Raw genomic sequence first — 22,646 nt, forward strand, 5'->3', positions numbered from 1 at the left:
TTGATTCAAGTGTTTTCCAGCATGAGTACTGCTCTAACTACTTTACTGCTGCTACTGCTGCTGCTAAGTCACTTCAGTCATGTCCGACTCTTAGCGACCCCATGGACTGCAGCCTACCAGGCTCCTCCGTCCATGGATTTTCCAGGCAAGAGTACTGGAATGGGGTGCCATTGCCTTCTCCAACTACTTTACTACCTGCAGCCAAAGTTCTGATCCTGACTCTCCAGATCACCATTATCTATGGCTGTCTAAAACCTTGCACAGAAATTAATCTCTAGATTTCCATTTACAATTAATGCTACACTGAAGCAGTAAATTTGTTTTGTTTTTGAGAAGACTGATTAGATGAATATTTAAAAGCACTTGTTTCTCTGTGCAGCAAAGAAAACAGTCAACAGAGTGAAAAGGCAATATACAAAATGGGAGAAAACACTTATAAACCATATATGAGATAAGGGATTAGTATGTAGAATATATAAATGACTCCTACAACTCATTAACAGAAAATAAAATAACTCAATAAAAAAATAATCAAATGTCCTGAATGGACATCTTTCCAAAGAACATATACAAAGGGTCAATAAGTATATGAAAAGATGCTCTTCATCAACCAATCATCAGGGAAATGCAAATCAAAACTACAAGTTATTATTATTACCTCATATTCTACAGAATAGACACTATCAAAAAATAACAATTGTTGGTAAGCAGGTAAAGAAATTTGGAGGAGGAAAAGGCAACCCACTCTAGTGTTCTTGCCTGGAGAATCCCAGGGACGGCGGGGCCTGGTGGGCTGCCGTCTATAGGGTCGCACAGAGTCAGACACGACTGAAGCGACTTAACAGCAGCAGCAGCAGCAGGTAAAGAAATTGGATCCTTTGCACATTGCTGGTAGGACTGTAAAATGGTGCCTCTCTTACAGAAAATAGTATGGTATAGTAATTCTGTTTTTTAAAAATTAGAATTACTATATGACTCAGCAATCCTACTTTTGCATATGTGTCTAAAATAACTGAAAACAGGATCTCAGAGAGATCTCTGCACGTTTATGTTCACGGCAGCATAATTCACAATAGCCAAAATGTGGAAGCAACCTAAGTGTCTGTGACAGATGAACAGATAAAGAAAATGTGGAAAACACATACAATGGAATAGTGTAAGAAAGAAAACAGTCTTGTCATATGTTATAACACAGATAACCCTTGAGGACACAATGCTAAGTCAAATAAGCCAATCACAAAAAGGCAAACTCAATGATTCCACTTGTATTAAATATCTAATACAATCAAACCAAAGAAACAGAATGTACAATGGTGGCTGCCAGGGACTCGGGGGAAGGGAAATGGGGAGCTGTTGTCCACTGGGTAGTCAAACCAAATGAAAAAGTTCTAGAGATCAGCCATATGACAAAGTGTATATGGTTAGTACTGTACATATAAAAATTGGTAAGAGGGTAAATTCATAACAAATACTTTTTAGTCACATAAAGTACATGCCTCTGCTTTATTCCATATCTTCCAGTCTAGCAACAGTTCCTCTAACAGTTTAACATCCTGGATTATAGCATTAGACTCTACATCCAACTTAAATTCTCCATTCTCATTGATATGAATGATATCTTCACCACAGCAACCTTCAAGAAGGGTCTACAGAAAAACAGCATTAATACAAGATGCATCAATAATCAATCCAAAAATTCAACAGAAATATTAAGCTTTCAATCTTAGCAGTCATAACATTAAATTCAAAAGAAAATTACTGAATAACTCAGCATTTCACAAGGTATCTTTATCTTGTTTTGTAAAACAATTCAAGTAATAAGAAAACCCCCAAATTTCAAATATTTATAAACGACTATTTAGTTTCAAATATGGAGTAAACTAAACTACATCCTATATTTAAAATTCAATGAATCTGTTGAATTTTAAACTTTTTCTAAGAAGTATTCATGCCACAAGTGTATGAATCTTGTTCACTTTAAGAGCTGGAGTCTGGGGGCATGGGAACAGGCATTGGTCTTTTGCCTTAATACTAGAACCCTCGGAAAGAAATCCTTTCACAACGTTACCAAGTGCTTTTAATTAGAAAGGTATTTAAATATGTGATTACAGCTGAATCACAGTAAAAAGCTAATACGGCTTTAAGATAATAACTCTATAGCAGCACTGCCTCTTGAGAACTGCACAGCACTAGGTGTCTGGAGAACTGGGTTCGCCCCCATACCTGTGGGTTCTGAAGCAAGCAGCAGCCTACATGAGTCACTATCACCAGTCTACAGAATGAGGGGCCAGCCCAGGAGGTATCAGTGGCTTATCAAGATCTAAAAATCTTAATTTTTTCTTATATTCTTCTAAAATGTTTTAAAGAAAATGAAAATGTAATTATTTAAATGACGAAAAACCCAGAAGAGCCTTCGTTTGATTAAATACATACTATCAAGTTTCCTTAATTTTCTTCAGGAATAACTGAAACACGAAACTCTATTACCAGGAGACTTAATGAAGAGGTAAGTATCACTGCATACGAAACCCTGAGAATCAGTTTTATGAGAACGTACCTTCAAAATGTGAAAGCCAACAATGCATTTTTGTTTGATCAACACCTGATGAATCATGGAAAGTCCATTACAGTTTTCTAACTCATGTATTCTCTCTTGGTTGTATTTAATTAATGAGAGTATAACTCTCAATGCTAATGCTTGAGTTTCTTCACAGCTACTGAGTTCCACAACCTAAAAAAAAAAAAAGTAGATAAATTTTTTCTAATTTTTTGAGATTAAAAATTTAACATGTGGGGTTATCTTCCATTATGTAATACCAACCTATCAGTTTCATTTGAAAGTTTATTTTTTATTGCTGACACTGTTTGTAATTACTTAAGAATTGTAAACAAATAAAACCAATAGGTTCCATGCTCTTATGTCTCAAATATGCTATAAATTAACTATAATAACACTGATAACTTTAGAAGTCAGTAGCATTTTATTGGTGATCTGAAGTAATTCAGAATCTGAAGTAATTCAGAAAAATGCCTCATATTTTTGATGCTTAGTCAACAAATAGGCTCTATGTTCTATGCTGTGGAAGATGAAATAGACAGACTGCTCAGACTGTAAATAGGCAGACTACCTACCTCCAGTGGGGCCTGCTGATAGGTCAAAACATAAGATGTAAGAATAAAAACTAAGGATTGTGACTTGTACTTCAATTCCCCCAATGCTTTCTGGCAACTACTATATGTAAGAAACAAACATCCTATTATGATTTGAAAAGGCAAAGAAGAGTGAGACAATATGAATGCATGAGAGCATAAAAACTACTTCTGACTCCACCCTGCTCAGGATGTGAAGCCTATGTGAAGAAGATCACTGGGAGACAGAGCAAAACCACAGGAAGCAGGGATAAACAGGTGTCTAAGGGTGGGACGCAGTCAGGAGAGAGATGAAGATTGGATTCACAGTACATCTAGGAGGCTGCAGGCTGCCTATCTGGCTGCAACCTGGATGGAGGAGATTAAGCTCAAAAGGTAGGCTATACCTGTAAGGGTTTTAAGGAAACTGAATTTTACTTTTGTAGGGGAGGAAGGATACTAAACAGAGTTTCTGTATGTAAAAACATAGTTTAAAATTCTTTTTGGCAAGATCCTATATGTATGTGAGATAAAAAATTAATCATTTTTCCTGGGATCATCACTGTGTAAGAGTAATCAAAATAAAACTTTGCCCCAACCACTAATGCCAAAGAAGCTGAAGTTCAAAGGTTCTATGAAGACCTACAAGACCTTCTAGAACAAACACTAAAACAAGACGTCATTTTCATCATAGGGGACTGGAATGCAAAAGTAGGAAGAGATACCTAGAGTAATGGGCAAGTTTGGTCTTGGAGTACAGCACAAAGGCAGCAGAAAGGCTAACAGAGTTTCAACAAGAGAATGCACCAGTCTTAGCAAACACCCTCTTCGAACAACACGAGACGACTCTCAGTTCAGTTAAGTTCAGTTCAGTCGCTCAGTCGTGTCTGACTCTTTGCGATCCCATGAATTGCAGCACGCCAGGCCTCCCTGACATGAACTTCACCACATGGTCAATACCAAAATTGGACTGATTATATTCTTTGCAGTCAAAGATGGAGAAACTCTATACAGTGAGCAAAATCAAGACCGGGAGCTGACTGTGGCTCAGATCATGAACTCCCTATTGCAAAACTCAGACCTAAATGAAAAAAGTAGGGAAAACCAGTAGACTATTCAGGTATGACCTAAATCAAATCCCTTCTGATTATACAGTGGAAGTGCCAAATAGATTTAAGGGAGTAGATCTGATAGAGTGCCTGATGAACTATGGATGGAGGTTCGTAACATTGTACAGTGGGTGGTGAACAAAACCATCCCCAAGAAAAAGAAATGCAAAAAGGCAAAATGGTTGTCTGAGAAGGCCTTACAAATAGCTGAGAAAAGAAGAAAAGTGAAAGGCAAAAGAGAAAAGGAAAGATATATCCATCTGAATGTAGAGTTCCAAAGAATAGCAAGGAGAGATAAGAAAGCCTCCCTAAGTGATCAATGCAAAGAAATAGAGAAAAACAACAGAACGAGAAAGACTAGAGATCTATTCAAGAAAATTAGATACACCAAGGGAACATTTCATGCAAAGATGGGCTCAATAAAAGACAGAAATGGTATGGACCTAGCAGAAGCAGAAGATATTAAGAAAAGGTGTCAAGAATACACATAAGAACTATACAAAAAAGATCTTAATGACTCAGATAACCACGATGGTGTGATCACTCATCTAGAGCCAGACATCTGGAGTGTGAAGTCAAGTGGGTCTTAGGAAGCATCACTATGAACAAAGCTAGTGGAGGTGATGGAATTCCAGCTGTGTTATTCCAAATTCTAAAAGATGATGCTGTGAAAGTGTTGCACTCAATATGCCAGCAAATTTGGAAAACTTAGCAGTGGCCACAGGACTGGAAAAAGTCAGTTTTCATTTCAATCCCAAAGAAAGGCAATGCCAAAGAACATTCAAACTACCACACAATTGCACTCATCTCAAATACTAGCAAAGTAATGTTCAAAATTCTCCAAGCTAAGCTTCAACAGTACATGAACCAAGAATTTTCAGATGTTCAAGCTGGATTTAGAAAAGGCAGAGAAACTAGAGATCAAATGGCCAACATCCGCTGGATCACAGAAAAGGCAAGAAAATTCCAGAAAAATATCCACTTCTGTTTTATTGACTACGCTAAAGCCTTTCTGAGGATCACAAAAAACTGAAAAATTCTTCAAGAGATGACCACTTTACCTGCTTCCTGAGAAATCTGTGTGCAGGTCAAGGAGCAACAGTTAGAAACTGACATGGAACAATGTTCCATTTCTCAGGAAGAGGGTAAAGTGGTTCAAAACTGGCAAAGGCATATGTCAAGGCTGTAAATTGTCACTCTGCTTATTTAACTTTAATATTTATTTTATATGCAGAGTACGTCATGTGAAATGCCAGGCTGGAAGAAGCATATGCTGGAATCAAGACTGTCAGGAGAAATAGAAATAACCTCAGATATGCAGATGACACCACTTTTATGGCAGAGAGCAAAGAGGAACTAAAGAGCCTCTTGATGAAAGTGAAAGAGGAGAATGAAAAAGTTGGCTTAAAACTCAACATTCAAAAGATGAAGATCATGGTATCTTGTTCCATTACTTCATAGCAAATAGATGGGGAAACAATGGAAACAGTGACAGACTTAATTTTCTTGGGCTCCAAAATCACTGCAGATGGTGACTGCAGCCATGAAATTAAGACGCTTGCTCCTTGGAAGAAAAGCTATGATCAACCTAGACAGCATATTAAAAAGCAGACATTACCTTGCCAATAAAGGTCCATCTATTCAAAGCTATGGTTTTTCCAGTCGTCATGTATGGATGTGAGTTCAACCATAAAGAAAGCTGAGCACCAAAGAATTGATGCTTTTGTACTGTGGTACTGGAGAAGACTCTTGAGAGTCCCTTGGACTGCAAGGAGATCCAACCAGTCAATCCTAAAGGAAATCAGTCCTGAATATTCACTGGAAGGACTGATGCTGAAGCTCCAATACTTTGGCCACCTGATGCAAAGAACTGACTCATCGGAAAAGACTCTGATGCTGGGAAAGATTGAAGGCAGGAGGAGAAGGGGACGATAGAGGATGAGATGGCTGGATGGCATCACTGACTTGATGGACATGAATTTGAGCAAACTCTGGGAGTTGGTGATGGACAGGGAAGTTTGGTGCGCTGCAGTCCATGAGGCTGCAAAGAGTCGGACACAACTGAGCAACTGAACCGAACCGACTAAACTTGATGAAAAAGGAAAAACCAAGTATACACATTTTGAAATTATACAAAGCTATAAAAGTAGATCACAAAATGTTGATGAGAAGTTAAATGAAAAGTTTTTATTTTAAAACACTAGTTTAATATCTATCCAACTAGATACTACATGCAAAAAAGCGTATTAAAAATGGAAAAAGAAAAAGAAAGAAAGCTTAGAGTATGGCAGGTCAAATGCTAACCAAGTATTTATAAGCACAGTAACAATAACAACTAACACTGATATGTCTCTTATTACAAAAGTAATCAAAGGTGCCCCCACTAAAGAAAAAAAAGAAAGGGAGACATATGACAATGGTGCAGAAGTTACACTTAAGCATAAAACTTGGAAGTGAAAAAGATCAGGGTTGCTTTAATTAAACAGGGATTTGGACCACAAAGAAGTAGAAATGATTCGTACTGAAGCGAGACCATTTGTACCCTCTGTTTGGATTTCAGCAGTCCTTGAAACAGTCATGTACACCACTGTCTACTCCACCTCAGGAAAGAGATTGTTCCAGCCCACAGATGGCTAAACACAACAGATAAATAAACGTAATTCTCTAAAACAGTATCCATGGCATGAGTCAAACTTTTTGACTTTCTCCTTCTCTTTCAAAAAATTTCAATCCCAAATAAGTTATTTTTGTATTTATTTGTTGACCTTTATTTTTCTCCAAGCATATGGAAGTTTCAAGGGAAAAACAAGTTTCACAAATCTTGTTTTAAGAAATACATTTCTTCTCTATTTTTATTATAGCATTTTTTTTTCTCACTGGCAATACTAAATCTTATACACTTAATACTTAACGGTTCTAATTACATTTCTGGATAACAGAAGACTCTGACATCTTCATAAATTATTTAATTAAATTATTTATTTGGCTGCACCACGTGGCATGCAGGATTCTTAGTTCCCTGACCAGGGATTGAACCTGTGCCCTTGGCATTGGGAGTGGAATCTTAACCACAAGAACACCAAGGAAGTCCCAAATCTTCATAAATTAAAAAGAAATTTTAACAAAAAAATTATTGTGGTAGAAACTTTGATGACATTCTAAACAATGTGTGCTTTTTTAATCTTGAAAGTTTAATATAGTTGATACATAGCTTTACTGTTAATCAAAAAAGAATCCTAAAAGTTATCAATAATAAAGAAGTAGTTTCTCTTTAAATAAAATTACAATCAGTGATTCTTACCCTAGCAAAGAGAAAGACAAATATACCAGTTCCACCAATCTCATGCAGAATGCCTTGAAGGGTTTTACATTCAGTGGGCTGGAGATTCTTTAGATGATGAGGTTCTAATAAGATATTGTGAACTTCTTTTGAGCTGAAGGGTCTTTGAGAGAGTTGGGTTTTCATTTGACCTTTTAGTCTAATAACTGGCTCATAGATGGTGTACTGAGCAGGACAGTAAGTTGTATATACAACTGAAAGACTTTCCTGAAACACAAATATTTTCCTTCAATAACTAAACAGTTTAACAAGTACATTATCAACTAGCAAATGGATTATTTCAAAGTGAAAAGACAAGCAAAAAATCTTTTTCTTTGTTTTAAAAAAGACAATCGCACAAAACAAAGATAGACATGAGAAGCAAGACAGCTCTCCACAAAGAAAAAGACCCATTTCATTTAGGAGTGGTCAATACATGTAAACCATATGAAGGCTGAGAAAAATTCCAGCTTTGATCTTTTGAGAATAAACATGAAATTACACCTATCACCAGTAACAAATCCCTACCGTATTCATGTTCTATGAACTGTTCTATGCATTTATAAATAGTAACCAATCGTTACAAGCCTATGAGATGGGACTCTGGGTCAATGTATTCAAATGTATTTTGGTATTGAATTTGCTCATGGGTTGCCTACTCATTTAAATATGACTCTATAAACTAGAGCATTCTTTCCACTAGAATAAAACTCCAAACTATCAGCATACCTAACAAACTGAGTATTTCTCCCAACCAAAGGGTAGTTTTGATTAGGTTCTAGCTCTCTGTCAAATATTCTATCACATTACTTTAAAAATTATGGTAAACTTTAAAAACAATGTACTCTGAGGTGCTCTCAATGGAGGCCGCTACAGAAGATCACGCTTGTGGAAGACGGTGTGGCAGCTGGGGGCTCTGGGCTCCCATCCTTTTCAGCCCACCGTGATGCAAGTACAGTTTCATCAGACATCATCTAGCACCTCTGCAGACCAACCAAACTGATGACACAGTCTACTGTACATGATTATGCTGGGTAAAACAAAATCAAAAATCTACAGTAGTTTTCAATAAAAATCTGATAAAATGCCTGATTATCTGAAACAAGTCCCATCTGATACCAACACCTTGCTAGGAGGGCACCATGTCTGTCTGACCTCTTACTCATGTCTCATAACCCCAAAATAGCAAGCTAAAAAAGTCAGGCTTAAAAAAATATGCTTTCAAAAAAGATTTTTCACATAAAACCTGTATAATTTTGACTTGTGATAATTTCTGTTGAATTTTATGAATTATAACCTCCATTCTTTTCAGGCAAAATAAAAGGTTAAGAATATGTATTTTTTTGTGAAAAAGGGATTAACCAAAAACTAGAGAGCTAAAATTATCTGAACAAATATCCACTGTATGAGCTCCTTGGTCTTCCTAAAGCAGAGATACTCAGTGTGTGGGCCCCAACCAGCAGCAGCAGCATCACCTGGGAAGTTGTCAAAAATGCAAATTCTTGGGCCACACTTCAGATCTACTGAAGCAATCTGTGTTTTGGCAAGTCCTCTGGGTGAATCTGGTTGGATACTACCCATGCGTTATAGAACATTTACAATCTCTGGCCCCCATTCAATAACAGTGGACAGCCAAAATGCCCCTAACCTCCATTTTTGAATACTCCTTATGGAGAAAAAGATTGTGGTCTAATACCAGATCTTTAGTTAAATTCTATATCTATTTTACCACAGATACTTAATACCACTCAAGACTTACATGTTTTAGACTATGAAGGATCAGTTTCCTAGTTGCTATAATGAAAAGTATCCATTACAAGCTCCTAAATTGTGTATTAGTATAACAATATATTAGAATAATATACAAAATGCAATCAAAAGTCTCATATAAGCAGAATTAGCAATAATTTGAAAGCAAAATTCCTAGTTGCTATTGATATTAAAGAATAAATATTCTAAAATCTGAATATGTATAATTAAAATTAATATAAATAAAAATTAGCACTTATTTATAAGTATGGAAAGGAAATATAATAAGCAATTTTTAAGGCTAACATGTATTATATATTATATCATAAATGTTTTTCTCAAATGATTAACAACAGGTATAACCTAAACTAATACTTAGTATAGAAATATAGTTCCAAGGAAAAGCAGATGAAAATTTGAAACCTGAAAACAAATTTTGAGGAAGTCAAAGTATTTTAATTAAAAAGAAAAACATTTGTAAGTAAAGAACATGTTGAGAAACAGAAAAGAAAAACTCTAAAAATCAAATCACAGCTAATTCACATTCAATAAACATACATAACAGTTTCTAAAAAGTTAAAACCTATAAAATGAAAACTTACAATTAAAAGACCAATGTCCACATCTTTGTTGGTCATAAAAAGTTCTCTGATTTGTTCACATTGCAAAATTTCTTTATTAATGTACTTGGAGTAGTCATTCACAGGCTTGCCATATTTACATGGCATTATGGACGTATGGTTGGGTCCACAAGCATATAGATAAAATGCCTCTTGCGAGCCAATCTTAGCCCCTGAATAGCAAAAAAAAAAAAAAAAAGTTCCTTATTTAAAATACTCCAGTATTACTCAGCCATTAAAAAGAATACATTTGAATCAGTTCTAATGAGGTGGATGAAACTGGAGCCTATTATACAGAGTGAAGTAAACCAGAAAGAAAAACACCAATAGAGTATACTAACGCATATATATGGAATTTAGAAAGATGGTAACAATAACCCTGTGTACGAGACAGCAAAAGAGACACTGATGTATAGAATAGTCTTATGGACTCTGTGAGAGAGGGAGAGGGTGGGAAGATTTGGAAGAATGGCATTGAAACAGGTAAAATATCATGTATGAAACGAGTTGCCAGTCCAGGTTCGATGCACGATACTGGATGCTTGGGGCTGGTGCACTGGGACGACCCAGAGGGATGGAATGGGGAGGGAGGAGGGAGGAGGGTTCAGGATGGGGAACACATGTATACCTGTGGTGGATTCATTTTGATATTTGGCAAAACTAATACAGTTATGTAAAGTTTAAAAATAAAATAAAATTAAAAAAACAAAACAAAACAACATATGGATTGGTATCATTACTCCTTCATCCATCCATCTATTTATTCAATAAACACTGTCTAAATGCTATTATGTGGCAGGTTGAGTAATACATTTTTAAAAATCATGTATTTCTTCTTCATCTAAAATTTGGTATTTTTATATAATATACTAAAATTATAAGTAAGAGAGACAGCCAGTCTAACTTTACCTGCTATAATGCATTTTCTAGAATTATAAAGTGATTTAATATAAGCTTCTCTTTGGCAGGGGGGTGGGGGAGGACATGTGCCTTTGCATTAAATATATGTATCAATTATAAGAACCACTTAGATTATAAATATGTTAAAACAGTACATCTTGGAATCTAGGAAATACAGTACTTATTAAGTACAAGTGAAGGAACGGGGATAAATACTTTATCCAGGACAATTAACTTAGTTTAATACTTGTTAACTGAAGAAAAAACTTGAAAATGCTTTAAAGGGGAAAAATATACCATTGAAGAGGAGTAAATTTCCCAGGTCCCATTTTCCAGCCAATTGCAAAGATTCTTCTTGGGATGATAAACAATGACCGATCATGCAAAACGTTTTATTGCTGTCAGATGACAAACTTGTTTTCCTTGGAAGCATAAAATCCAGAGTAACGTCAGGCTTCCTACATTAAAAACAAAGTTAAATCAATTACTTCAGGGATTTTTATTTTTATTATTTTATTATTAGTATTTTTTTTTTTTTTACAATATTGTATTGGTGTTGCCATACATCAACATGCATCTGCCACGGGTGTACACGTGTTCCCAATCCTGAACCCCCCTCCCACGTCCCTCCCCATACCATCCCTCTGGGTCATCCCAGTGCACCAGCCCCAAGTTTCCTGTATCCTGCATTGAACCTGGACTGGCGATTCATTTCTTATATGATATTATACATGTTTTAATGCCATTCTCCCAAATCATCCCCCCCCTCCCTCTCCCACAGAGTCCAAAAGACTGTTCTATACATCTGTGTCTCTTTTGCTATCTCGCATACAGGGTTGTCGTTACCATCTTTCTAAATTCCATATATATGCGTTAGTATACTGTATTGGTGTTTTTCTTTCTGGCTTATTTCACTCTGTATAATAGGCTCCAGTTTCATCCACCTCATTAGAACTGATTCAAATGTACTCTTTTTAATGGCTGAGTAATACTCCATTGTGTATATGTACCATAGCTTTCTTATCCATTCATCTGCTGATGGACATCTAGGTTGCTTCCATGTCCTGGCTATTATAAACAGTGCTGCGATGAACATTGGGGTACACATGTCTCTTTCAATTCTGGTTTCCTCGGTGTGTATGCCCAGCATGGGATTGCTGGATCATAAGGCAGTTCTATTTCCAGTTTTTTAAGGAATCTCCACACTGTTCTCCATAGTGGCTGTACTAGTTTGCATTCCCACCAACAGTGTAAGAGGGTTCCCTTTTCTCCACATCCTCTCCAGCATTTATTGCTTGTAAACTTTTGGATCACAGCCATTCTGACTGGTGTGAAATGAAGCAAATGAAGCAACTGACAAACAACTAATCTCAAAAATATACAAGCAACTCCTGCAGCTCAATTCCAGATAAATAAATGACCCAATCAAAAAATGGGCCAAAGAACTAAATAGACATTTCTCCAAAGAAGACATACAGATGGCTAACAAACACATGAAAAGATGCTCAACATCACTCATGATCAGAGAAATGCAAATCAAAACCACAATGAGGTACTTCAGGGATTTTTGAAGTGTGAATGTTTAATAACGCAAAATTCTTGAACAAGTTTCTTGGTTCAGTATTGGATAATTGGTAATGGGCGAGAGAGAAGGATTGATTCTCTTGTCTCTTGGTCCAAGGTGCTGGTGGTCCACAACCCCCCAAAGAAGAGGAAGGGGCAGAGACGCCTGGTGATCCGCACCAGGCCAAGGGAAGAACGAATGGACATTTGTTGCAAGTTTCCTTTGCCACTTGACTTCTGCATATTCACCTTCCTGGTTTAAAATACGAATCTACCACCTCTCCCTGATTTTACCAGAAAGTCTCCCATCTCAGTACACAATTCCTAAAACCTCATGCCCTCTTCAAAAACTAATCAGGAAGAGTATCACTTCTTCAGGTTTTGTTCTGACAAGGCACTGAAATGCCAATGCTTTTTTTGCATTTTCTGTGTTTTCAGCACTAAATATTGCAGAGCTTTTGATTAATCTCTTGCTTTTCTTCATGGATAAAAGTTATAGGAATCCTCACAAAAGGCAAAGTAGGAAAAGGTAAACTAATGCTTTCTCCTAGAGACACACACGATGGGAGAACTTCATCTTCTTGTTTAAATGGCAGAGTGCCAAGCTCTTCCCTCATTCTAGAGTGTTTTAAACTCTCTTAAGATAATGAAGGTAGCTTGTAAAGACAAAGTTTGTGAATAAGACAAAGCACTTGCTGCTGCTGCTGCTGCTAAGTCGCTTCAGTCGTGTCCGACTCTGTGCGACCCCATAGACGGCAGCCCACCAGGCTCCCCCGTCCCTGGGATTCTCCAGGCAAGAACACTGGAGTGGGTTGCCATTTCCTTCTCCAATGCATGAAAGAGAAAAGAGAAAGTGAAATCGCTTAGTCATGTCTGACCCTCTGCGACCCCATGGACTGCAGCCTACCAGGCTCCTCTGCCCATGGGATTTTCCAGGCAAGAGTACTGGAGTGGGGTGCCACTGCCTTCTCCGAAGACAAAGCACTTAGAATAAGCTAATAATGAGAAATTCTATTTTGGTATATATTTATTTAAAAACTTTCCCTTAAGGCTTTCTATTCCATACTTAATATATACATTTAGCTATTTAAATAGGAATATTATTAACAAAGGAAAGATGTGACCTAACCTTTTTATTGAAGTTCAATTGACATACAACATTATAGTGAGATACCTTCTATTCCTGTGCAGGCATCTCTTTCTTGAACCAACTCAATGGCTGTAACTGAAACAGTACTGCCACCTAGTGGCACTATGACTTAATTCAGTTCTTAAGGGTAAAGAAAACCTGTAAAATCAATACAAGATGAGTTCAACAAACACTAAAATAATTCACACTATCTACTATGTGCCATATATTCCTACCAGATTTGTGTTCTGTTCATCAAATAACAACTAGCAGAAAATATTAACATTTTGTTCAGTGTTGTTACATCTTGAAATGTATTACTTGTAGAAATAATTTTATTAGTTCCGAGAGTGATATAGTGCCAAATTTAAATCAAAGGAATAATATATTCCTTATATTCCTTGATCACTTGCTCAATGCTCTATTACTAGATAAAATCATTAACTTATACCAAATGGTAAATTCAAAGTAATGTTCAAATAAGTGGGTGAGTAAAAATTGAGTGCGATGTTCATAACTTCAGAACTGGCCACAGAGAACATCTAGACACTCATTCTGAATATGTGTAATGATTAGTTTATGATTCCTATATCTGTCAGCCTGCCTGACTCACCAAAAGGCTGTAGGGTTAGTAAAGCATGTATGTGGATGGTCAGTCGTGTCCAACTTTTTGTGACCCCCATGAACTGTAGCCTGCCAGGCTCCTCTGTCCATGGGATTCTCCAAGCAAGAATACTGGTGTGGGTTGCCATTTCCTCCTCCAAGGGATCTTCCTCCTGCATCCCCTGCATTGGCAGGCAGATTCTTTACCACCGAGTCACCTGGGAAGCCCGTTAAAGAGAGCAGAGGGTTTTAAAGCAGGGCTCTATCCAGGCTCAGAGTCCAGGTTGAGTTTCAGCCACCCTCCTCACTGCAAGCAGCATTTTGGGTTTCCGCTGCCTCACATGGAAGGGCAGACGCATCTCTTACTTTGTTGTGCTGCTAGAAGGACTAAATGAGGTCATCTGTGCAAAGTGCTTACTACACTGCCTGGTAGGTGCTGAGAGTTCCAGAAATGAGAAGAGTGTCCAGCAGACTCTCACAGTCCCATCCCCAATCCCAACCAATTCAAGCTTCTGGAGACATATACTGATGTGCCACAGCTGCCTTCAGGCTTAGGCAGTTGTGAAGACAGAACTTCTCAGAAAATATTTTCTTTGGATTATAGAAATTGAGATTCAATGACATATTTTCATGTACTTTTTAAAATGAATAAACTGCTTCCTTTGGCAGACACTGCAGACTGGCTACCCCAAAGCTGTTCACAAGCCTCTTCTCCCAGCCTTCCTGAGGCTGCAAGGCTGTAAGCAGTTGACTCCCGCAGCCTCCAGAGCAGAGCTGACAGGCACACAGGCTTCCCTTCTTTCTCACAGGCCCTTTCCTCTGCCTGGCTCGCTCTTCCTCCCTCTTGTTCATGCAAAACTCCATCTCCTTCCTTCAGGTCTCAGCTTAAATGATCTCTTTCTAGATAGGTCTTCCCTGATGCCCTTCTCTTAAGCAGGAAACCAGGTATTTTCTGTCTCAGGACCCATTTGTTGTCTTCACAGTACCTATCATGATTTATACACACGCGTTTAATTGTGTACCTTGCTGTCTGCTTCTTCACTGAACTATGAGCCCCCAAAAGGCAGGGAACATGTCTGTCTTGTTTACCAAGCTCCCAGGCCTAATATTGCATGTGCTCAGCACATAGCAATTCCTCAATAAATATTTGATGAACAAATGAACGAAAAAATCGATTAATTTGTGCTGAGGGTATATGTTATCTCTATGATCTAATCTACTCTGAGAGACTTTAGAGAGAATTGGACGATAATGTATATAAAATACCTTGCAAAAGGTCTAGCCGCCTCATCCTGGATTCAAAGCTGCTGTCACGCAGCATCATCATGCCCGTTCAGTTTTCTTTCTCATCATTCAACTTAGATTTTCCTTCCAACCAGCTCGGTCCTTTCCTGTGTTATACTAGCTTCCAATTCTGTATTCCCTTTCATGCTATTTCATTCAATAAAATACTTTCCAACTCTTACACATCCAGGATACCTTACAACTCTCTCTGAGTTAAACTTTACATTAAGATATTTCACAAGATATTTCTTATTAATTTGACTCACAGTTCTCCTGGTTTGTAAAAGTCAAATAGTACTATAACCAAACCTGGTATATTTCACCTGGTATATTTCTAGGTTTCTATCTTAATCTATCACCTGATATACTGGCTTATATTTTTTTCTAGTCATTCTAATTTCTTTTGAAACTCTAGATTTAATTTTGGTATTAGCTTTATTAGCCACTTAAATAATTCCTTATGGATTTATCTTATAATATATGGCCTTGCTGAACTAAATTCATAAATGTCTAAATGTTCAGATTTGTGCATGGTCCCCCAGATCCAAATATTAATCTTCAACGGTTTCTTCTAAGGCAAATTAATTTTGTATGTAAGTGATAAAAAAGAAAAATATCTCACTTGACAGATTCCTATTAAAATATAGTAAATTTCATCTATAGTCTTTTTGTAATTTGTATCAGAAGCTGTAACATATAATTAAAATTATAACTGAGATTATTAAGTATTTACTAAAAGTGTTTCATACCTCTGTCCAGAGATCCATATGGAGATTTTCCCATGGATATTCTTTTTCCCTTGGGGCTGCTGTAAGTAGGTGAGTACTAAATGTTGCCATTTGCTTGGGAGGAAAATATTCTCCTGTGATTCAACCTGTGCTAGTAACACAACTTTTGTATCATCGTTTGAATCCATGCAGACACTGAACAAAAAGAGTAAAGGTATAGGCTGAAACATGAAATTTCTGATATCAGTTTTTAACATGTATACTTAAGTATAACTCTAGATATTTAAGTACAATTTAAAAAACAGTTCTAGTATTAAACTAACTTGAAAAGTCAGGAGGTCTTTGTTTTATATCATAATCTGCTTGATTATTTTATTATACTATAACCTCAATTCATGAACTTAAAAATAGATTTGGCTCATTTGCTAGTATTAACAATTTGGGCAATAATCTTCAGGATTCAATTTGCAAAAAAAAAATTTATTATTACTATCTATATACCCATTTCCCTTTTAGTGCAATGTTTGCTTCGTACAGAAATTAATACATATACATAAATATCTAAATGCTAGTATGTATCATTGGTCTAACCTACTCTGAGGGATTACTAAGAGAATTAAGATATAATTTACATAAACTACCTAGTAACCTTTATAACATTTACAGAACACAGATCCCGAAGTAAAATATTTTACTTAAATTTTAATAAACATTATTGTAGTTCAGTTGCTCAGCAGTGCCCAACTCTTTGCAACCCCATGGACTGCAGCTTGCCAGGCTTCCCTGTCCTTTACCATCTCCCAGAGTTTGCTCAAACTCATGTCCATTGAGTCGGTGATGCCATCCATCTTGTCCTCTGTTATCCCCTTCTCCTTCTGCCTTCAATCTTCCCCAGCATCAGGGTCTTTTCCAATGAGTTGGCTCTTTGCAGCACGTGGCTGAAGTACTGGAGCGTCAGCTTCAGCATCAGTCCTCCTGATGAATATTCAGGACTGATTTCCTTTAGGACTAACTCGTTTGATCTCCCTGCAGTTGAAGGGACTCTCAAGAGTCTTCTCCAACACCACAGTTCAAAAGCATCAATTCTTCAGCGCTCAGCCACCTCCTTTATGATCCAACTTTTACATATTTATAAAAATAGTATCATACCATTCATACTCACTCAATACAAATAAAAGACTTGTATCTATACTAGTTAACAAAGGAGGCAAGAAAAAAGGACAAGACAGCAATGAGAACCTAAGTCTATGAGATAATGGCTATTAAATATATAATCTCCATGAAAAACAGCTGCCTGTTAACAACATCATAAGATAACTGCAATCGGATAGAATACATCCATATATAAGACTCAAGTAAGTATTTGGTCTAAGATACACTGAGAATTAACATAGTGAACTTCAGAGTTTAATTACAGATTTTATATATTATTACAAAGATTATATTGTTTGAATCTACCTTCTTTTTTTAAATAAGAGTTTTCTATTTTGTTACAATTATCTTTATAGCAGATTTCACATTAATGTCTTTTACATAAATTATTTAAATACCTAAGCTATTCATGGGGGGCAGAGTTGAGGATAATTATTACCGAAAGATAAAAGTGCCGGTGTGGGGATCAGCCCACACTTGGATCATCAGTGCTTTGGATCCCAATGAGATCATATGAACACAACCTTCTTCTATGAGCCTTTCACCAGGATTCACATATGCTGCACCTTCCAGTCTGTTGTTCTCTATGAAAAAAAGATGTTAGGATGATTAGTCAAGCATCTGACAAAAACTGAGTGGAAAAGTAATGTAAATTGAATTTTGCCACCTAAGAATTGACAGCTCTAAACAATGTACATGTGATATTACCGATGAGGTGCTATCTAATGTACATGAAGAGTTTTCTGTATTAGGTCATTTTGCTCTGCTCTTTCGATGTACAATTTATAAAAGAAAACTCTATTAACTACCCAACACATTAAATTATCTGCTAAGATTTCTTAAAAGTTCAACTTCCTAGGATAACCCATAAAAATACCTAAGTATGCTATGCTAATAACTTGGAAATATGTCTGTGGAAAAGTAGATTTAGAGCTCCAACTGTAGATACCAGGTGACATTTCCCACCCTTCAGTCTTGACAGTGTCATTAAGGCTTTCTTCTCTATCTATACGTCAGTGGTAGAAGATGTTCCTAGAAACCAAACACTGGTGAAGGTCTAGTGTGCTGAAGCAGAGGCTCCAGTGGGGTGTGTAAACTCTGTGGAATGAAGAGTTATTGAGGCTAGCACCTCCCGATAATCATAACCCCCCAAACCTCTGGCTCAGTCATTTCATTCATTCCACAGACCATAAGAATTAGCCCACTTTCCTACCACCATAAACTGCTTTTTAATGAACAAGTTCTTTCTACCTAGCAGTTTCATAGTCACAAAGAGTGATTCAATAGGCTGTAGAAAGAACTGGAATGAAATTTATTCTCACTCTGGAGGTTGGCTGATGGGGTTACACGTTTTGTGACAGGAACTAGGAGAGAGGCACTGAGGTAAGATACAGCGTAAGAAGGAGAGCTTGAACTACAAGAGAGAAAGGAGATGAAATAGAGGTGGAATGACAGGAGACAGGGAACAGGTAAGAGAAGGATGGTAAAGTGGCTACAGGGTTCTACGCCTTTCTTTTCAAATATCAGGAGCCACCCTAACCCAGTAATGGGACCACAACAGAGGCATAAAATGGGGTTGGTGATCCCAGAGCAGATGTGTATGTGGTGGTCCACCTGCCTCCCTCCTCATACTCCCCCTCCCACCCCACACTAAGCAAAAGTACAGAAGAAAATGGTGTTTAAGGCTGTTCGACCACTCAGGCTTTGGTACGTCAGAACCTACCATCACTCAGGCATTCCATGAAGAACGTGTGGACAGTAAGTCAGAGTATCACTGTGTTCCTAGTGCTCAACTAAAACTGCCTTCTGAAAAGTCTTAGTACACAGACAATGCTGTTGTCATACCTGTTCCTTCAAAACTACTGTCCAATAAAACCAGTGACTTGTTTCTTTTCCTTGTCTTCTTTCCTTTTTCTGTGGTACTCTCAGGTTCATGGATACACTCCACATTAAACCACAGGGAAATGCTGAAACCTTCTGACAGGTGTGGCTGTCCGAGCAAAGGCAAGTGGACCGGGGCTATGTGCCAAGAGGAAAGCAGCTGCTGGGGAAAACTCTCACTGTCGCCCTCTTTCTTACTCTGTGACACTCGCGCTCTTCTCAACAGCCCCATGGCCTTACTATTGAGGATCCCGGGGCACTTTTGTGATGAAACACCATTGCTTAAATTTGGAGTATGCAGTAAAGGGAAGGTTAGATACTGTGAAGGACTCATAGTAGTGTCACTTTCAACAATTTTCAGAATACCCAGAAGAAGAATTTCCTAAAGGAAGAGAAAACCAAACAAAACTTTACAGCCATGTTACAAGGTACATAATAATCTTGAAAATCAGGTTATAAACAAAAATACAAACATACACATACGTATATCACCATTTATATTTAAATAAATTCCTACCTACTATATCATTAAAATTTTCATTTTTGTGTGTTACGATATTGGCTCAGACGGTAAAGCGTCTACCTACAATGCAGAAGACCCAGGTTCGATACCTGGGTTGGGAAGATTCTCTGGGGAAGGAAATGGCAACCCACTCCAACACTCTTGCCTGGAAAATCCCATGGACGGTGGAGCATGGTAGGCTACAGTCCATGGGGTGGCAAAAAGTCGGACACAACTGAGCAACTTCACTTTCACTTTTCAAAATATGAAAGAGATTTCAGTCTTAAAACATATAATCTCCTGTGGTTAATTTGTTTTAGATTTGGAAGATTTTAAAAAGGTTCAAACCTAAAAAGTTCTGAGCTGGTTTTAAGTATTAGAAATTAAGTACAATGATTGTATCGGGAATCATGTCTACCAAAGAAAGGTGTTTATTTCCAAGTGCACTACAGTTACTTCTCTCAATTATTTTTAAATGAGGGATAGAACCAGAGACCTTGCAAATTCTTTAGGTTTCTGAATGGTATTTATGGCATGACTGACTTCCTAAAATTGAGTGCTCAGTTACGTTCCACCTTATTTTACATGCCTTTTCCCTAATCAAATAAAAATTGTTCATCTTTTTTAGATTTATTTATAATTACAAGTTTCTGGTTAAACTGAAACACAGAATGTACAAAAGAGATAAGAAGAAACAAGTATTTAATTAAAGGGGAAAGCAACAACTAAGGAGACTAGTAAAAAAAAAATAGAAAAGATTAACCCAGTACAATGTCCTACCCATTCATAAAATAACATCTAATGTCGATTACTATGATAAATGAACTCAGAAAAATAGAACAGAAACATCCCATAAATATATAGTCAGTCCTCAATTGTCTGCACTAGTGGTTTTTGACCTCATGTTCCACAGAGCTCCTTCAGAGTCTATAAGGCTTAAGTAGGGTGGTGAAACAGGCAGGGCTCAGGAACATTCTCCAATCCTACTTCAAAGAAAGTAGCTCCAAGGCTTTCTGTTTTAATGCTTAAGCTTTGAGTCAAGATTTCATTATAAAAATGGGCTTCTCAGCAAAGAAGAGTCTAAAAATCACTAAATTGCACCAACAGACAAGTGATAGAAGATAAATGAAGAGTGAATAATAATTTTCTAAAAAACATGATAACCTTCAAAATGGTTATCATTACTCATAATTATCTTTAGTAATTAAAATTATTCAGCATTTCTTAAGCACACAGACTTGGGGTGGAATCAGGTAAAGGGATTATGACCCCAATGATGTATCTAGCTTGCCAAAACAGAAGTGAAATAGTTAAAATTGTATAATAATAAAATAATTGAGAATTTTGTATGGCAAAACCACTACAATATTGTAAAGTAATCAGCTTCCGATTAAAATAAATAAATTTTTTAAAAAAAGCCTGCAGGGAAAGACCCGATATTAACAGCAAAAAAAATTATATTAAATTTAAAAAAAATTGAGAATTTCACACACAATAACATGGAGTTGACTGTATAACAGTTACCACATCAAAAGAGGGAGCTTAGTGATTTCTAAAAAAAAAAATTCTATTAGGCATCAGTGAAAAAATGTCAAATTATAGCATATTTACTGTACAAGGAGATTTCTCCAGAAATATTCTCAAAAGAAGGGTTAGCTCTTCTGAACATGTTCTTGAACTCATCAAAGATACCAAAAGATCCACCAGTACTCTCTGGCATGCTAAATTGAAGAAAGAGAGAGGGGAAAAATTAAAGCCAATATACAATAATTAAAGGAACTGAAAAAACAATTTCACTGAAAAGAGATTAAATATCAATACTATTGTCACATCTTAAATGGATTATAATTAATCTAATAATCCAAATATTTGCTGAAGAAATAGAAATATCACTAAATGAAAACCAACTAACCAGCTGACAAAAAAACAGTAAAACCACTTTTCTGAAAGAGTGGTTAGCTCAAAGTAAAATAAGGTTATTTAAAGAAGCATAAATTAATACAGTATTTCTTAAATAAGCTGATGCTGTTAGGTACTGTAAAAGAGTCTGCTACCTTCTCATGTTGAAAATGTTTAATTTATAACTATAACTTTCTAAGGAGACAATTAGATGCTATAAACAAAAGTAGAAATATTAAAAATTATGAAAACATTTAAATATCACTAAAGATTAGTTTGAACACTTTATTCTATCATGAGGCTTAGTATGAAATATAACTGGTAATGTACAAATTCATAGTACTTTTGAGAGTAAAATAATGAATAATATTTGTATATATTACATATGCTATATATATTACATGTATAATACACAAATTCATAGAACATTTGAGAGTAAAATAATAAATAATATTTGTAGCATATATATTGCATATATATTAAAGTGATCAAAGTATATTTACATGCATTATCCCAGCTGATCCTAAAGAAAAAGTCCTACAAAATAAATATTATCTCCCTTTTGGATATGACAAAATAATTCTGATATAAAACCTAAGAACAGAAGTCCTGTTTCAGGAAACATGTTTTATAGAAGCCATGAACTGACACAGAAAGAAAATTGCAAGGAGACTAAGAAATAGCATGGACTTTATCCTGTAAGTAACATGAATCATATATTAAAAAGCAGAGACATTATTTTCCAACAAAGGTCCATCTACAAGGCTATGGTTTTTCCAGTGGTCATGTATGGATGTGACAGTTGGACTATAAACAAAGCTGAGAGCCGAAGAATTGATGCTTTTGAACTGTGGTGTTGGAGAAGACTCTTGAGAGTCCCTTGGACTGCAAGGAGATCCAACCAGTCCATCCTAAAGGAGATCAGTCCTGGGTGTTCATTGGAAGGACTGATGTTGAAGCTGAAACTCCAAATCTTTGGCCACCTAACGCGAAGAGCTGACTCAATGGAAAAGACCCTGATGCTGGGAAAGACTGAAGGCGAGAGGAGAAGGGATCGCATCACCGACTTAATGGGGATG

The 22,646-nt window shown here is 36.6% G+C and overlaps 1 protein-coding gene across 3 annotated transcripts in view; it reads right to left on the reverse strand.

The window, feature by feature from the left end:
• LYST (lysosomal trafficking regulator) overlaps positions 1–22,646 on the reverse strand; it is a 175,658-nt gene that overhangs the window by 90,620 nt on the left and 62,392 nt on the right. For all 3 annotated transcript variants that reach the window (XM_055588773.1, XM_055588766.1, XM_055588781.1), the window contains 9 exons: positions 21,280–21,389; positions 19,131–19,548; positions 17,725–17,869; positions 16,155–16,328; positions 11,124–11,284; positions 9,909–10,099; positions 7,540–7,785; positions 2,558–2,731; positions 1,497–1,646 (listed from right to left, as the gene is read on the reverse strand). In XM_055588773.1, the coding sequence (XP_055444748.1) occupies positions 1,497–1,646; positions 2,558–2,731; positions 7,540–7,785; positions 9,909–10,099; positions 11,124–11,284; positions 16,155–16,328; positions 17,725–17,869; positions 19,131–19,548; positions 21,280–21,389 (1,769 nt within the window). The remainder of the gene's footprint in view (positions 1–1,496; positions 1,647–2,557; positions 2,732–7,539; positions 7,786–9,908; positions 10,100–11,123; positions 11,285–16,154; positions 16,329–17,724; positions 17,870–19,130; positions 19,549–21,279; positions 21,390–22,646) is intronic.

This window comes from Bubalus kerabau, chromosome 1 (assembly GCF_029407905.1).
Source record: "Bubalus kerabau isolate K-KA32 ecotype Philippines breed swamp buffalo chromosome 1, PCC_UOA_SB_1v2, whole genome shotgun sequence".
NCBI classification, from domain to species: Eukaryota; Metazoa; Chordata; class Mammalia; order Artiodactyla; family Bovidae; genus Bubalus; species Bubalus kerabau.